The sequence below is a fragment of the Astatotilapia calliptera genome, chromosome 23 (assembly GCF_900246225.1).
Source record: "Astatotilapia calliptera chromosome 23, fAstCal1.2, whole genome shotgun sequence".
Lineage (NCBI taxonomy): Eukaryota > Metazoa > Chordata > Actinopteri > Cichliformes > Cichlidae > Astatotilapia > Astatotilapia calliptera.
Window position 1 is genome coordinate 13,472,998 of NC_039323.1, and position 15,210 is coordinate 13,488,207.

Below are 15,210 nucleotides of genomic sequence, written 5' to 3' on the forward strand. Positions count from 1 at the left end.
ACAGGTGAATCAGCCAGTAAATTGCCCTGTGCTAATAAAACGTGTTTTATTCAGCATAACTGTTGCTTGTGATTAAATGTATGAAGTTCTAAGTACAGCCAAGGAAGTAGAGAGCAGTTTTCCATAGATATTGGAGCAGTTGTAGGAGTTTTCTTTCCTGCATTTTTGCTTTTCTTGGATATTCTAATTCAAACAGACTGACGGAGTATTTACACGGTGTTGTAGGCAAAATCTAAATGATCTGTGAAGGGGGATGATGGGTAAACAGTAGAGGGCAGCAGTCGGAGAGCTAATGGGCTGGCTGAAACGTGACGAAGTGAAACAGGAAGTGCGTCATTGTGTTTCCTTGTTGACGTTTTGTTTTAGGAAAAGGCGGCAAATGGTGATAGGGCACAGGTCTGTTTCTAGGGCTTGGCTTCAGTTTGTTCGTGGTTTCTGCAACGTTCACCGCAGCACTGACGGACAGTGGTCGGAGATGGCGGGTAAGAGAGGAGCGCTCATCGTGCTGGAGGGGGTGGACAGGGCCGGGAAGACCACGCAGTGCAGCAAGCTGGTTCAAGCTCTGCAGCAGAGCGGCAGGCCGGCTGAGATGATGAGATTCCCCGGTGAGAATGCTTTCCGTTTTTCACCGAAGGAGCTTAAAGTTCTCCTCTGGCTTTAACGTGTCTGACGTGTTGTCCCGGGGCGGTTTTCTTCATGCAGACAGGACCACGACGATCGGACAGCTGATTGGGGCTTACCTGGAGAACAAGAGTGATTTGGAGGACCACACGGTGCACTTGTTGTTCTCTGCAAACCGCTGGGAGATGGTGTAAGACTCTCTACGTTAGTGTGAACATATGTGCCAATGAAAATCTGTGTAAAAAAAAAAAAATCTCAGGTGTGTTCAGTACCTTTAATGAGGTCGGCTTCCTATTGGCTGCAAATCAGTGTCAGTGGACTGATCCTCGAGCTAACATGTAGGAAGTGACACGTTCCCAAGTTACTCTGATGACAGGCACTACAGGAGGAATGATACAGAGAAAATGGGAAGCAGTCCATGTTTGGACTTTTCAGTGCTTTAGGTTTACTTCATGCAGTCTTAAACAGGGGCGGATCTACAGGGGTGCCACCTCTTGCCACCACAAATTTGCATATGACAGTGTTGTTTATTAAAAGAAGCTAGCATTAACACCTTGAGCCTAGCTACAATTAACACTGAATATAAATTCTAAAACTGAATATACTGCATATTGTCAGGCCTGCAGGCCTGTGGTGTTTTGTGGCAGACAGACTACTTCACTGGCACAATCAATTTGTGTGGCATCTGATTGTTCTGTAAATGTCTTTGTTTACAAAATTTGTGCATAGGTTTTTAAAATGTACAATTTAATTTGCATTTCAAGTTATGAAAATAATTAACTAAACATGTTTGTGGTTTTTACAGTAAAAAATAAACTTTTGCTGACTCTGATTTCATATTTTTTTGTGATTTCAGATCACATGTATTATTACAGTATAGCAATGAAAAAATAACTGTTAATTCAGACATGTGAGGTTGTGCTGAAAATAATGATACCAAACTAAGCAAGGCAAAAAAAGATCAAGCTGTTATTAAAAAATGGCAGTTATACCCTGGACCCCAGAGGGTTAACCTAATAAAACATGAAATATTAGGTTTAAATGTTTGGTGATAAATGTGTTGATGACAGTGCAGATTTCTGGCATTTTGTTTACATTCAAGCACAAAACAATCAGATTATTTCTGATATAAAAATGACTATGAAACGTAAGTTAGACTTGTGATTGTAAATGAACCGCCCCATGTTCTGTAGCTTTCTGGTTTTTATAGTTATTGGGCTACATTAATTTTTATTATATAGGCTATACACTACATAAAATCAAAATTCACATGTTTTATGTAACTGAAATATATAATTATGTGGGCTAAAGAAAATAGTTAAGTTATAGAATATATTTATATGAAAGGTGTATACTTATTGCAGTTAAATTATTTTAATCATATATAATGCATTTTACAGAATGTAACACCTGCATATGTGTAAAACAAAATGTCTTTGCCTAAACACTAATGGTCTGGCTCAACTGGAGACACCAGGCTAATAAAACCCAACAGTGTGATCAGCAGCTGGACGAGTGTTTTAATGTCAGGTGTAAAACCTAAAGCAGACAAACGGGTGGATGAAGACGGAGCAAAGATTTCTGATCTTGTCTTTCTTTTAAAAAAATGAAGGGACAAATTCTGAGCAAAACGCTAACAAAGCAGAAACCCAGTGATTTGTATTGATGGCTTTGTTTAATTTATTTCAGTAGCATTTTTTTTTTTTGTGTAGAAAAACTCAGATGTTAGTTTTTATAGGACACCCCAGAAAGTTCATTGTGAATTTTATGAATCAATAGCTTATTACGTGTGAATTTGTTTTTTTTAAATAATGTGCAGATAATTGTAGCAGTTTGATCCTCTTGAGATCAAACTGGGCTGCCTGTGGCACGTGAATTAAAATGGTTTGAGACCCTGTAACACAGGCTTTGAGCCTTATGGCTGAACGGACTCTGTTTATTGATGCACAACTAAATATTTCCTAAATCAATATCACATTTTTAAGGTTTCCTAAAAAGTAAAATCATTCTATGAAAAAAATCAGTTAGTGCTTCCCACCTCAGAATCAGCTGATTTATTTTTTTACAGCAAGTTTAGTACAATTAGATAAGCCATGTTCATTTTTTTTACTTCATGCTATGAATGTTATAAATCACAGGTCCTTAAAAGTGCATAGTGGTGAGTTCAGTTTCACGCTTTTTTTTAATTATTTGCATTGGTTCCTTCTCCAGTTTTTTAAGTGCAAATGGACTGATTGGCAAACACGACAGCAAACACTGCTGGTTGTATCAAATGTGCTGACATTTTTGTTTCATTTCCTTTAAGTCTTTACACAGCCTAACAGATTCTAATCCACAGGCCTTTAATGAAGAAGAAGCTGGAGCAAGGCATCACTCTGGTTGTAGACAGGTATGCTTTCTCTGGAGTTGCTTTCACCAGCGCTAAGCCGGTAAGTGCATTTATTCTGCTTTTCAAACTCCATCCATCAGTTCGGTATTGCAACATGCAGTCGAGCGTGACAGATGGAGGTTTTTTGTCTTCTTCAGGGCTTCCGCCTGGACTGGTGCATGCAGCCTGATGTGGGACTGCCAAAGCCAGACCTCGTAATGTTTCTGCAGCTGAACCCGGCCGAGGCTGCTCTCAGAGGACAGTTTGGGCAAGAGAGATACGAGACGAGCGTCTTCCAAAGAACAGTGCAACAGCGGTTTGAACAGCTGATGAAGGATCAGACAGTAAACTGGCAGGTATGAGGGAAGCCTGAATGGAAGATTTATTCCGACAGGATGTTTAAAACGGGGATGCATCGGGCCGATATCTGTGTGATCAGGTGCCACCTGTCAGCTGCAAAGCACCGCCTAAACTCTATTTCGTGCCTGCGACACCAACAGCTTTTCTTCATGTCTTTATAGTTGCACTGGCTTCCTTTTCCTGATCAGTCTGTGCCATCACATACAGTAATGTATCATGTTACCACCTCCAGGGTTATTTTACTCCACCTGTCTTCATCAGGTCCACTCCACACTGACAGGTGTTGGTGAGAGTATAAAGCTTGACTTGCACTGCAATGACTGAAGTGAATAAATACTGTGAACAATGAGAGTATGCTTTATCTTACTTTATCTTGGGCCTAGTGTTATTTATTGTTCTAGAAATAAGAATTCAGAATGTGAATTCTTGGATAGTTTTCATTTTTACAAAGTTATGAAAGCAGTCCGAGGTTCTCTTATGGGGCTTTCACACAGGACGTATCATGCACCGAGCTGTGCTCACTACTAGAATCAGCGAGCTGCAGAGCAAAGAGCTAAACAGGCAAAGCTTCACCACCGTTAAACTCCACAGCCGCATCTATTTGGATGGAAACCCGTTTCCAAGGAAGTCTTTTCCTCCTGTGGTTCTGATATGAACTTTTCCACTCTGTCTGCTGGATGTCTTCTTTCTACTTTAGTGCAGTCCAAGTTTATATTTGCTGAACTGTGGCAGCGGTGTCTGCAAGCACTCCAATGCTGCCTCCTGTGTGAAAGCACCTCCACAGTCTCTTCGTTGCATCTTATTAACGTTAAACTATCTGGAAAAAGACTAAAGTCGCCGATTTGTTCTAATTATCGAAATTTTCTTCCTCAGGTGATCGATGCAGCACAGAATATTGAAAATGTTCACAAAGACATCACAGCCCACAGCCTCAATGCCATCAACAAAGCACAGAACCTGCCGCTCGGAGAGCTCTGGAGTGAAACTCTTCAAAACTAAAGTCCTCTCCTGCACCCCACAAACTTCATCCCACACGTTTACTTGAGTAAAATATTACGTCCCACACTTGTACAAGTCAAGAGAGCTATACAAATTGAAATTCAGCTCTTTTTATTTTTGCTTTTTTCATTCTTTTACATAACTATTGTTCTGTCACCTGCCTATATACTGCTTTGATTAAATAAATAATCTTCCAATGGATGAGTGTATATGTTTCAGACTTGGCGAGGATACAACTAAGACAACTTGTCTTCAGATTTGACTAAATTTGGTTTCGTTACAGGCTGTTACAGACGTCAGTTATTAGTGACAAACCGCGTAAGCCGTGGGCATCATGACCGCACCGTGTTTCTACACAACATAAAACTGTTATGGCAATTTTACTAATGGAGTCAGGGAAAGGCACCATATCACTTCAGAAGAAACATTTAAAAGTGTTAAGACTTAAATGGAAACACGTGTATGTGAAGATGTGCATACAGAATTTATCCTGAGCTCCTGCTACAGCTCCCCTCCACACCCCTTCCCTCCCCTCCCTCAGGCAGTCTCAATGATGGAGCATTCGGAGGCTGTGTGCCACACACTGACTACATCACTGGAGCTGGACTGGCTCAAGAGTTTTCCAGTTCACGTTCCTTCACTCAGGCTTCCCTTCTGATTCAGAGAAGACACGGTGAATCTTCCGTCCGCCATCGAGAACAGCAAATCATTGTTCGTTATGTTCGTCACAGGGAAAGGATTTCAAATTCCTCGTCCTCTGAATCGAAGAATCGCTCCAACCTGTCTGAGTCTGAGAAATCTGCAAAGGAAAATTTTAAAGAAAATTTTAAATTAATGTTTATTAACTCTGTGAGTTAAGACTCCAGAAACAGTGTTTTATTTATCTTTAGGGGGATTCACACATCTTCCTTGCTGTCATGCATTTTCTTGTTTGGTGAGCTTTACGACCAATCAGTGTAGCATTATTGCCACTGGCCCCCCTCTTAAAGGGGGGTAAAAAAACAAAAAAAAAAAACATTTTTTGTTTGGGGGGTTTTTTGTTAACGCCCATCAAAAACTAACTTTTCTTACCAAAACGTCCTCTTGCTTTTTTTTCTCCCAAAAGAAAGAGCTAAAGAGTAGCTACAACACTCCCCTCACAGAGTTGAATTCGTTTTTAGCATATTTAAGAAAATAATTTGCAGTATATTTACCAGGAGTAAGGTTAAGGGTGTCCACGCTGACCATATGAGAGGGCTGGCTGTCTACGAGTTCGAACATAGGCAGGGTCCCTCTGTTGCAGGACAGCTACAAGACAAGGACAATTATTTTTGCGATATTCCAAAAACACAGCGATGCCTTTATTAAGTTGTAATAAACAAAAATTAATGTTACAGACAGAGAGAGACACACCCTTCTTATGCGCATACACCAGTCATCAAACTCATCCTCTGTTCTGCAGAAGAAACCCTGGAAGAGCACAGAAAACACATTTATGTCTAACTATTAATATTCATATCTGCACACAACAGCCTGTGTGTCATCCGATATGTTGTTCTGTTGATTGTTGTATCAGCCGGAGGCACTTCTGAAAGGTCTTTGGCAGCATCTGGACACAGTATGACATTTTTTCCAAGCCCATCGTTATTCCACTAGCTCTTTACATGCCTCCACTACCTTATCAGGCTCTTTCATACTTTCCAACAAATGCTGGACAAACTTGGGATGAGATCTGTTAACATTTGTTAACCTAATGGAAGGTTCAGCTATGGATCTTTTTCTTTAGTAAGTGGGTAATCTGTTTTCCCCTTTATTATCCTCTTTACTGTACGGAGGAAAATACTGTCAGACATAAACTGCTCCGTGGCGCAAAAAAAGGTTGGGGACCGCTGGTCTAAGAGACGAAGACTGTTCTAAGAGCTCTGCACTGTCAAACTCTCCCTGGCAGTCCTACCGCTGCGATGGATGGGTCCAGTTCACAGATGTGCATGCGACAGGGTGGGTGCTGGCAGTGGTACGTCTCATCGGGGACCTGACTGTCTTCAGACGGCTCCACTGCAGGCTGTGTGGTGTGTGGGTCTAAATAGATGAGTTCTTCTCCTGGGGACAAAAACACGTGTTCAGACCCAAGCGGGTAACTTAATGAAGGTGTTTAAGAAGAGAAGGAAAAAAAAAGAATCACATGATGAACATGAGCTGTTTAGAATGCACAGTTTATTTCACAAACACAGAGACTAGACATACCGACATAACCAATGAAGTAATGGGCACTGTTGGGTTTTCCCCCAATAACACCAAGGGACTGAGGCAGCATGAAGCATTGCTGTGAAAAGAGACAAGAGGGTTTATCTCACCCCAGCTGTGGCTGAATTTGGCTTATATATATATATATATATACACCATGCTGGCACTGAATGTCTCCTTAAAATCCCTTTCCCTAAATTAAAATCTATGATAACTTAACGGGAGTTTTATTCAGGTACCGTTCTTGCATTGTTGATCCCATAATGCTGTCAGTCATGAGGGGTCATTAAATTAATAATGAAGCTTTTTATTTCCGTTTCAGCTGAACAGAGATGTGCTTTTTACTCCATGTGTTAGACGCTGGGATTGAGAAGCGGGCAGTGGGAGGCCGTACATAAATTCTACAGCACTGAGATTATTGAATCTGTGGAAGTGGCTTGTAATTCTGGAAGTGGATAGAGATTTAAATTAGCAGAAGCTGCTTTTGAATACTTTTGTATCTTGGCACTGCTGATGAATTATTTATCTTGTTCCCAAACAGGCATCTGCGCTACCCACAACCCTTTTAGAGTTTTAGTACGGATAAAAGTCAGGCACACGGAGACTACATCCATTATCTGACTGAAAAGCCGAGGACACTACATGCTCAGACTGTCGTAACTTTTAAATAGTTATTTTCCTGGTCACTAACATAAAAGAGCATCCAAAGACAGACATCCTGCATGACTTTCTGACTGGTGGTTGGTCACACTTGCTCCAGGCTACAGTTGCCTAGGTAACCGTCTGTAAATGTGTGTACCAAGCTGTTGCGTGTCAGTCAACTGTATCATTTGCTCTCATTGGTTGTCATTTCCCTTGCCTTGTAGTTTAGAATAGTTTTGCCTGAGCCCACTTTAATTCACCAACAGTTATATCAGCTGTAGTCTGGGCTCAGTGTCATTGATTTCTAAGGTCTCTACGCTGCTACTTCCTTCATGTGTGATTCTCCTTAACAGTATTGGATTTCTGATTTCTAAATGCCTCACATTCTACAGTTCGTCATTATGTCATTTCTTTGTGGTTATCTGTCATTTTTCCCATTTTGCAAATCACATCTGCACTGACAGTGCTCATTTTTCATGATACAGTGGCCATAACTACTCACAGAATTAGTTGTGTCATTATGCTGTACATGCTAGTTTCTCACCTTGAGGGTATCAATGTAGGCATCATTTATATCGCTCAGGCCCAGCCTGAGGGGGATGAGCAGTACCAGAGGTCTCCAGAGCGCCGTCTCCTCCTCAGCCATGGCACACGCTCCCTCCAGGCATCCATTAAGCTCCCCAACTCCCTCCGATTCTCCATAGGCTCCTGCAGCATCCAGCCAGGGCATGCAAAGGCGCTCTACAGAAAAATGATCACAAAAACCAGAAAATTACTCAGATTACTGTCGACCATGCTGCCAGTACATTACAGTGAAGGAAAACTACACCAGATACAAATTAGGTCTGTGTAGAGTTATGCTGCTACTGGTAAATTAAGTAGCAGCATAACTCTGTCTTTGGATGAACTTGGTTTCTTTGCAGAGACTCATATCAATCTGTAGATGTTTACACACAGAAACTGTTAGATTTGGTCAAACAGGAACTGTGTAAACAGTCCACAGTTGCAACACAGCTGCACTCACTGATCTCCTCGATGACCACAGTGTTGTCCATCGCCACGTGTACAACTACTTTGCTCCACGTATCAAACACCGCCAGCTTCCTGAAAGCAAAACAGCACAGTCACACGTTTTAATTTTACCCCAGCGCTCCAAAACACTAGAGAACTGCCCACCCTCTGGACTTCCTGGTCCACTGGGAGGTTTGTGAGCCAGTCTGATGGAGGTGTAAATTTCATGGGGCAAACAGGAAATTTTTCATCAAGTTTCAAAACATGGTGGTTCCGTGTTTCTAACGTTTTTGTGTTTTGGGTTTTGATTAGCGTGAAATACGATTCTGAGACTATATGTGATGTCAGAGCACCGTAATTCACTTTAGCAGCAAACTCCTGACAGCAACACTTTTGACAATCCGAATCAGCGCTTTCTTTTACATCCATATGAGTTACCCCTCAGACATAAAAGGGTTATGGGGTATAGACGTCACCCCGCTGGGCAAGTGGCGTGGACACCAAAGTTGTGAATGAGATATCTCCAAAACAAGTCGATGTAGGACTTTGAAAGGCAGGTGCATCTATGAAAAATCTCAAACCAGTACAAATACTGGTGACCTTGAACTCAAGGTCAAGTTCAGACATCAACGGGTAGACCTGGTGACCGGCAGTATGTTTATTTGTTTGGAAAATGTACACCAAAGGGGTACTTCATGTTAGAAATGATTAACCAACCAATCAGCATCCATTGGGAGACTGCTAGTATTTATGTGCAGCTTGCCATTCACCGTAAGAAAACTATGGGGGGGTGGGGGGGGGGGGGGGGGGTGGGGGGGGGGGGGGGGGAGTAAAAGAAAATAAAAAATTTACATTTAAATTTAGATGTTTACTGAAAAATGTATTTTTTTTCCTAGAACTAATTGTAAGGAACTATTTTAGCTGGTGTTACATATAAAAGTCAACTTAAAGGAATTTGAATTGCAAATAATAAAAATACCACACTGGTATGCTGCACACTAAGTGATATCAGAGTGGGATATTTCATTGGGGGTTTTTACTCAGCTTTTTTTTTTCCTGTTCTTACCAGGATTCTTTTCGATTTTCCTGCAGTAGTGATAAATGTCTGAAAAATGAAAATAAATGGCTGACCGATGAGCAGAAAAACTATAGTCCAGAAAATGCTAATGGATTAAAGACCAACAAGTAGCAAGTCAAGAATTACCCCATAAACTTGAGAGCAGCAGAAATGCACTAAAAATGTTTAAGGCCTTAAAGATACAAATAATGTGTGCTTAAGAGAAATGCTGAACACAAAAACTGTTGTTTGCTCACAAAAATGCTGCACAGCACAGCTTTAATCTTTAATTTACAGAGCACAGAGCCAGTAATTCCTTTGTTCCAGCTTTCAAAATGCGGGGATTTCTTGCTCATTTTGGCTTTGTGTGTTTGCGTGAAGTCCACAATGGACCCTTGTGGTACTTTCCTGTACTTACTTTAGAACCTGGGCAACTGTGTTTGGTCCATACCACTGGCCAATAGGCTTTCCCTCTCCAACTCCCATTTGAGCTGCAGCATTTAATAAGAACAGAAGAAGAATTTCCTGTGAAGTCTTTCACTCAAGCCTTGGTGTAACTGGAATGGTTTGAAGCTCACTACTTACCAATTTGATGGATGGAATAATAGCTGTCTTTTTTGTCGATGAAGGCGTTGAGAAGACTGATGTACTCCTCTCTTTGTTTCTGGCCTTTGGCCCATCTCCAATCTGAAAACAAAAAGGTCAGTTATGAAATCTGTCAAAAACAAGCCTCGTTTCAATTCACTGGAGACGGGCTGTTGGTGCCACGCAGAGATAAAGTCCGCCTTACCTCTTCCTAAATGTCTGCACACCAAGGCCTCGCCCAGAATCATCTGGCCACACCGTAACATACATCCCCACCCCGTGTCTGATGTTGGTCCGGTCCCCCCTGTAACAGATTCATGGGTCACCCATAACGCCTTTTGATAGCCAGAGGTCACATTAGAAATGTGTGACAAAAGACCAGAACTGACCAATCGGTGGGAAGTTTTTTCTGTATGTGAACCACAGGCGTGAAGTGACATCTGATAAAATCTCATCTTTCTCTACAATACAGACATCGGCATATTACAACATATCCACATCATAATGACAAAACAGAGTGGCTGACTTTGTGATGTGTTTCGTAGGTAGAGCTGGGCGATACGAGATTTTTTCATATCACGATATGTTTTTTTCATTTCAGGCGATAACGATATATATCACGATATAAGCCAAATAACTATATTTGTAAGATTTAAATGTGCCGTTGCTCACAAGTAAAATGTGAAATAATCAGCAGCTTGTTTTTATTTAAATATTTATTTCCCATAATAAGTTCAACAGGGTAGATGTACTTAAGGAACATGAGACTTTTTCAGATAAATAAAGGCAAATATTGCAAACTACACAAAAGGCAGCCGCTAAAGCGTTTAAGTTTCAAAATAGAACAAACGAAACAGACTAAATTGTCAATTCCACTTAGAAACAAAATATTAATTCTAAAAATAAATCTTAGTTTGTTTTACAGAAGAACAGACAAAACTGACTAACTTTTGTCAATATCAAATAAACTGAGAACTAAAAGGAAATTCTCAATCTCTCCTTGTTGTATAGCTGAGCTTTTCAAACAGTTTTAACAGTTACTTTAGTCTGACAAAAGCCGAATGACGAATTAGCGCTTCCAGTCAGAGACTGAGGCTACGTCCACGCGTACACGGGTATTTTTGAAAACTGAGATTTTCCGTTTTCGTTTTAAAAAATAATCCCGTCCACACATAAAGGCAGAAATGAAGGAAAACGCTGCTATGAACATGCCAAAGCAGCAGGTGGCGCTAGATTCCTAACCGGGCAGAAATGTTGGCCAATCAGAAGTCTAGAAGCCTCGGTGGGAAAAAGTAAACAAAGCTGGGGCATAGAAGCAGAACCGAGTCGTATGTGTGGAGGGACAGTAACTGTGTGTATATGTAAGCATTTAAACACTGCAGAGAGTAGAATTAACAGTAACAGTATTGTAGAAATTCATTTCACCGAAACAATAACGTGGCGCACAGTGTGACGCATGCACCAGTTTATTGTATTTCCAGACTTGCTTTCGGCACAATTTACAGTGCACGCTACTCTGTTTTTTGTCAGACTTGAAATAGCCGAAATACCTTCACACTACGGAACTTCTATGGCTCTTCCGTTCGACAATCTCTCCGGCGTTGGAACCATCATCTGTTTTCTCTTCGGTCACGCTCGGTTGATTTTTCTAGTCGGCACACTCATTTCCTCCATTACGCGCTGGCTCCATTACCCGCTGGCTGCTTCCCAAACAAACACACGTGCGGCTTGGCACTTGTGCTGTACATAACAAGTCACGCGACGTGACGCTGCGGCTGTGATTGGTTCGGCTCTGCGCTACGTAATTTGTATTGGCTGACCTTTTTTTTTTTTTTTTTAAGAGGACAAGAGCGGTGAAGTCTATCGCGATAGTTAAATTTCTCTATCGAGTAAAAGTTATATCGCGATACATATCGTTATCGTTCTATCGCCCAGCTCTATTCGTAGGTATTGAAATTTTCATGCGAGAAGATTCAAGTCCCACCTGTGAGTGCATTGTATTCTTTGCCCAAGATCCACACAGGCTCCGAGGTCTCGGGAAAATCTTCAAACTCAACAAATCGAAGTGTGTCGTATGTCAAGGTAGCTGCAAAAAAAAAAAAAAAAAAAAAGGAGGAGGAGTCTGAGGGAAGATAAAGCTGTTTTCACAACTCAACTCGGGCAGCTTACACGCTGACAGCTGAGGTGGTTTATCTCTTGCTGTGCAGTGCATGTGAGTGAGGACCATATTCAGACTTGTCAATAAATGTCAGGTGATCACCAGCATTATCACAGGCCAATTATTGCAGCTGATAAACATGAACCTATCTCTCAGGGAGTTCAGATGGAGTATCCATTAGTTGCTGGAGTGAACTCTAAACCACATCCAGGAACAAAAATTTGGGGGCTTTTAAGAAACTGATTAAATCAAGTGTTCACATTTGTTGCAGTGTCCTGCCTTTAAGCACTTAATATCCAAACCATTCAATTCAATTTATATAGCACCTAAATCCCAACAACACTTGCCTCAAGGCACGTGAAACTGTAAGGTAAAGACCACACAATAACACAGAAAATCTCAGCAATCAGGCGACCCACTATGATTTAGCACTTGGTGACAGCGGAAAGGAAAATCTCCATTTTTACAGGAAAAAACCTCTTGTTTGTAGTAACTTCTCTAAGTCAACATATAATCTTCTGCAGACTGCCTGCCATGCACAGGATCAGCAATCCAAAGCAATGGACAGTGCACAAGAGAAGTGAAGGGAGTGCATGCAGGACGGAGTGGGTGGAGAAGTGTCTGAAGTGGTTTATGTCAAATGGGTAGCAGAAAGAACAAAAGGGAAGGTTAAGAAGATGGTAGTGAGACCTGCTGAGATGCATGGTTTTGAGACTGTGGCACTGATGAAAAAACAGGCCGGTGATCTGGAGGTGGCAGAGCTGAAGATGTGAAGACGCTAGATTTTCATTGGGCGTGACCAGGATGGATGAGATTAGGAACACATACATCAAAAGGGCAGCGTACATGTCACAGTTGGGAGACAAACTGTAAAAGTAAGGCTGTGAAGGTTTTTGACATGTGCAGTTGAGAGACAACAGATATGTGGGCAAAAGATGTAGAAGGCTGAAAAAAGGAAGAAGACAAAAGATGTGATTTATGGATGTAGTGAGAGAGGACATGGAGATGATTGGTGTGACAGAAGTGGATGGAAGACATAGTGTGAGATGGAGGTAGATTATCTAACATGAGGACTCCTAAAAGAAACAGTCGAAAGAAAGAAAAACACTGCCACAAGACCAGGATAACCTGTATTTGTTTAGAGTCAGGTTAATGTGGTTAACAACTGTCTATTTGCTTCTTACGATTGCTCACTGCTTACATAACACGCACAGCGAAATTCCCTAAAAAAATTATTCTCAATTAAGTTTTTTCCTGTTTAGTTAACCCCAATCTGAACCAGCCTATCTAAGCATAATCTAGCACACCCTCTAAAACAACCAGAAAACTGCCTTTTGAGTCATGAGCAGCTAGTAACCACCAAGAAAATGTATGAAGCTGAATTAAACTCTGGAAGTAGCAGCCTTGCTGGGAGCTAGGAGCAAAGAGCAAGTACCATCTGGATCCTGTAAGCCTCTGGTGCTTCATTTTAAATGTGAAACAAAGTTGGAGACAGCAAGTCAATCAATATTTGAAAGACAGGTATGGAGAGATCACTTTTATATTGAGAGGACTTTATTTTGAAAGGCCATGCCACTTGAGTCAGTGAAAAACACTCATCCATCAGTCTGAAAATGATTCTTCCGTGCTCGTACTTTAATTTCAGAGTCAGATAATTTTACTGATCCAAAAAAAGCAATTCATTTGCAACTTACCTACACAACCTACTTGCAAAATAGCAATAGTGAAGAAGATGGACTAAAAATACATAATAGATTGACAAAGAAATGTGTATAAAAATTAGCAATCATAAAACCAAGTTATTCTAAATGACCACTGCAAAAGTTAAGGGATTTAATAGCTGATACAATGAAGGATTTTAAATATCTCTACTTGTTCTACAGTGGGTTACAAGGTAGTAACGACCTGTTACTTCCTGAACACAAGAGATAAAACTTGGTCATGATGTTTAATAATAAGTGAGCACAAATTTCTCTGCCTAACCAGCGTGATTTTGGAGCAAGTGCTAACAATGCTGCTGAGGGAGTTTCTATCATTAAAAGCTAAAAACATTAAACGAGCAGATACAAGGAACTGTTAAGGGACTTTCAATAACTGAATAACAAAAAAACATAAAATTTAATTTTTGTCCCTAAAGACTTGATGAGGATGGTCAATGTCCAACCACAATAACAGGCTAGATTCAGGCTTCTCACTGCAGCTGGAAACACTGCGCTCAAAGACGAGATAAACTTCAGTAAAACAGTAACAAACATCAATAAATGATCGAGTTCTTATTAAAAACAGCATAAAACTCCCATTAAACCTGTTATCAGACACTAGAAAATATCTTAACATGCCTTAATATTCCCACCGAGCTTTAAAAATACGTGTTGCCCACATAACTAACAAGAGTCAGGCTAACAGCAGCTTGATAACCGATGTGATGGTGACAGCGCATCAGCAGGGATGCTCATCTTGGGCGTAACAAAACGTTAGCTAAAAAGTCCAAAGATGTATAGAGGACAAACTATTTAGAACAACATATGGCATCACAAGAAACGACACCTTAATAAATGTTTTGTGATGACACCACAAGTTGTCAAAGCGGGAATCCCGCAGATTTAGCAACAGTAGCAGCAAGCTAACGATAATTAGCAGTTAGCTTTAGTCATCACTTTAGCAGCTAGCGTCACCGAGGCAGGCTGCCAGCTGGCGACGCTGATCCCAAAGCGGCAGAGCAGAAGTGCCACCGCCAGGTGTTAAAGAGTGATGCTGTAGTCATTATAACTTCTAACGAGATTGCTAAGGGAGTAAAATATCATATTTTCCTGTAAAATCTCGCTTACCTGCATCCATCCCGACGGTCTTCACCCGATCTTGTTTGTTGTTCTCTGCACTCGGACACGCTGGACCAATGGGAAGAGAAACCTGCTGCGGAATCCGGAAACAGCCGGGACGTTTCTGTCAATATCCAATCGAATCTGGCGAGGCGGCTTTAAGACCAATCGGGAGTGCGTGACGTATCCATCCCGTGGAAAGCGGTTTCATGGTGCGTTCACGTACACAAATAAACACCAAAGGTGCGTTCAGGAGAGACCCTTATTTCCCTGCTGTATATAACCAACTGAATGTCAAAACATCTGAAGAGACACGGTCTTTAGAGGTTTATATGGAACCTAATTAAAAAATAAACCCAACTGTTAG

General features: G+C 41.1%; 2 protein-coding genes across 2 annotated transcripts; one reads left to right on the forward strand and one right to left on the reverse strand.

Moving 5' to 3' along the window:
- The first annotated feature begins 120 nt into the window (after positions 1-120).
- dtymk (deoxythymidylate kinase (thymidylate kinase)) lies at positions 121-4,547 on the forward strand. Its single transcript, XM_026158339.1, has 5 exons — positions 121-605; positions 703-811; positions 2,960-3,050; positions 3,148-3,345; positions 4,223-4,547. The coding sequence occupies exons 1-5, from the start codon at positions 293-295 to the stop codon at positions 4,346-4,348; spliced, it is 837 nt and encodes a 278-aa protein (XP_026014124.1). The 5' UTR covers positions 121-292; the 3' UTR covers positions 4,349-4,547.
- Positions 4,443-14,963, reverse strand: atg4b (autophagy related 4B, cysteine peptidase). Its single transcript, XM_026158337.1, has 13 exons — positions 14,853-14,963; positions 11,851-11,952; positions 10,256-10,327; positions 10,072-10,170; positions 9,867-9,968; positions 9,700-9,772; positions 8,238-8,317; positions 7,758-7,954; positions 6,572-6,650; positions 6,282-6,427; positions 5,741-5,797; positions 5,542-5,635; positions 4,443-5,147 (listed from the first exon to the last, which is right to left on the reverse strand). The coding sequence occupies exons 1-13, from the start codon at positions 14,860-14,862 to the stop codon at positions 5,074-5,076; spliced, it is 1,185 nt and encodes a 394-aa protein (XP_026014122.1). The 5' UTR covers positions 14,863-14,963; the 3' UTR covers positions 4,443-5,073.
- Between the last annotated feature and the right edge of the window lie 247 nt (positions 14,964-15,210).

What these genes read in the sequence shown, in the direction of transcription:
- dtymk (XM_026158339.1), top strand. Translation starts at nt 293, where the DNA reads ATGGGCTGGCTGAAACGTGACGAAGTGAAACAGGAAGTGCGTCATTGT. An exon ending in TGAGATGATGAGATTCCCCG is followed by an intron (nt 606 to 702) that starts GTGAGAATGCTT and finishes TTCTTCATGCAG; the next exon opens with ACAGGACCACGACGATCGGA. An exon ending in CTTTCACCAGCGCTAAGCCG is followed by an intron (nt 3,051 to 3,147) that starts GTAAGTGCATTT and finishes TGTCTTCTTCAG; the next exon opens with GGCTTCCGCCTGGACTGGTG.
- atg4b (XM_026158337.1), bottom strand. An exon ending in AGAATACAATGCACTCACAG is followed by an intron (nt 10,328 to 11,850) that starts GTGGGACTTGAA and finishes TCTGTATTGTAG; the next exon opens with AGAAAGATGAGATTTTATCA. An exon ending in TGGACCCATCCATCGCAGCG is followed by an intron (nt 5,798 to 6,281) that starts GTAGGACTGCCA and finishes GTGCTCTTCCAG; the next exon opens with GGTTTCTTCTGCAGAACAGA.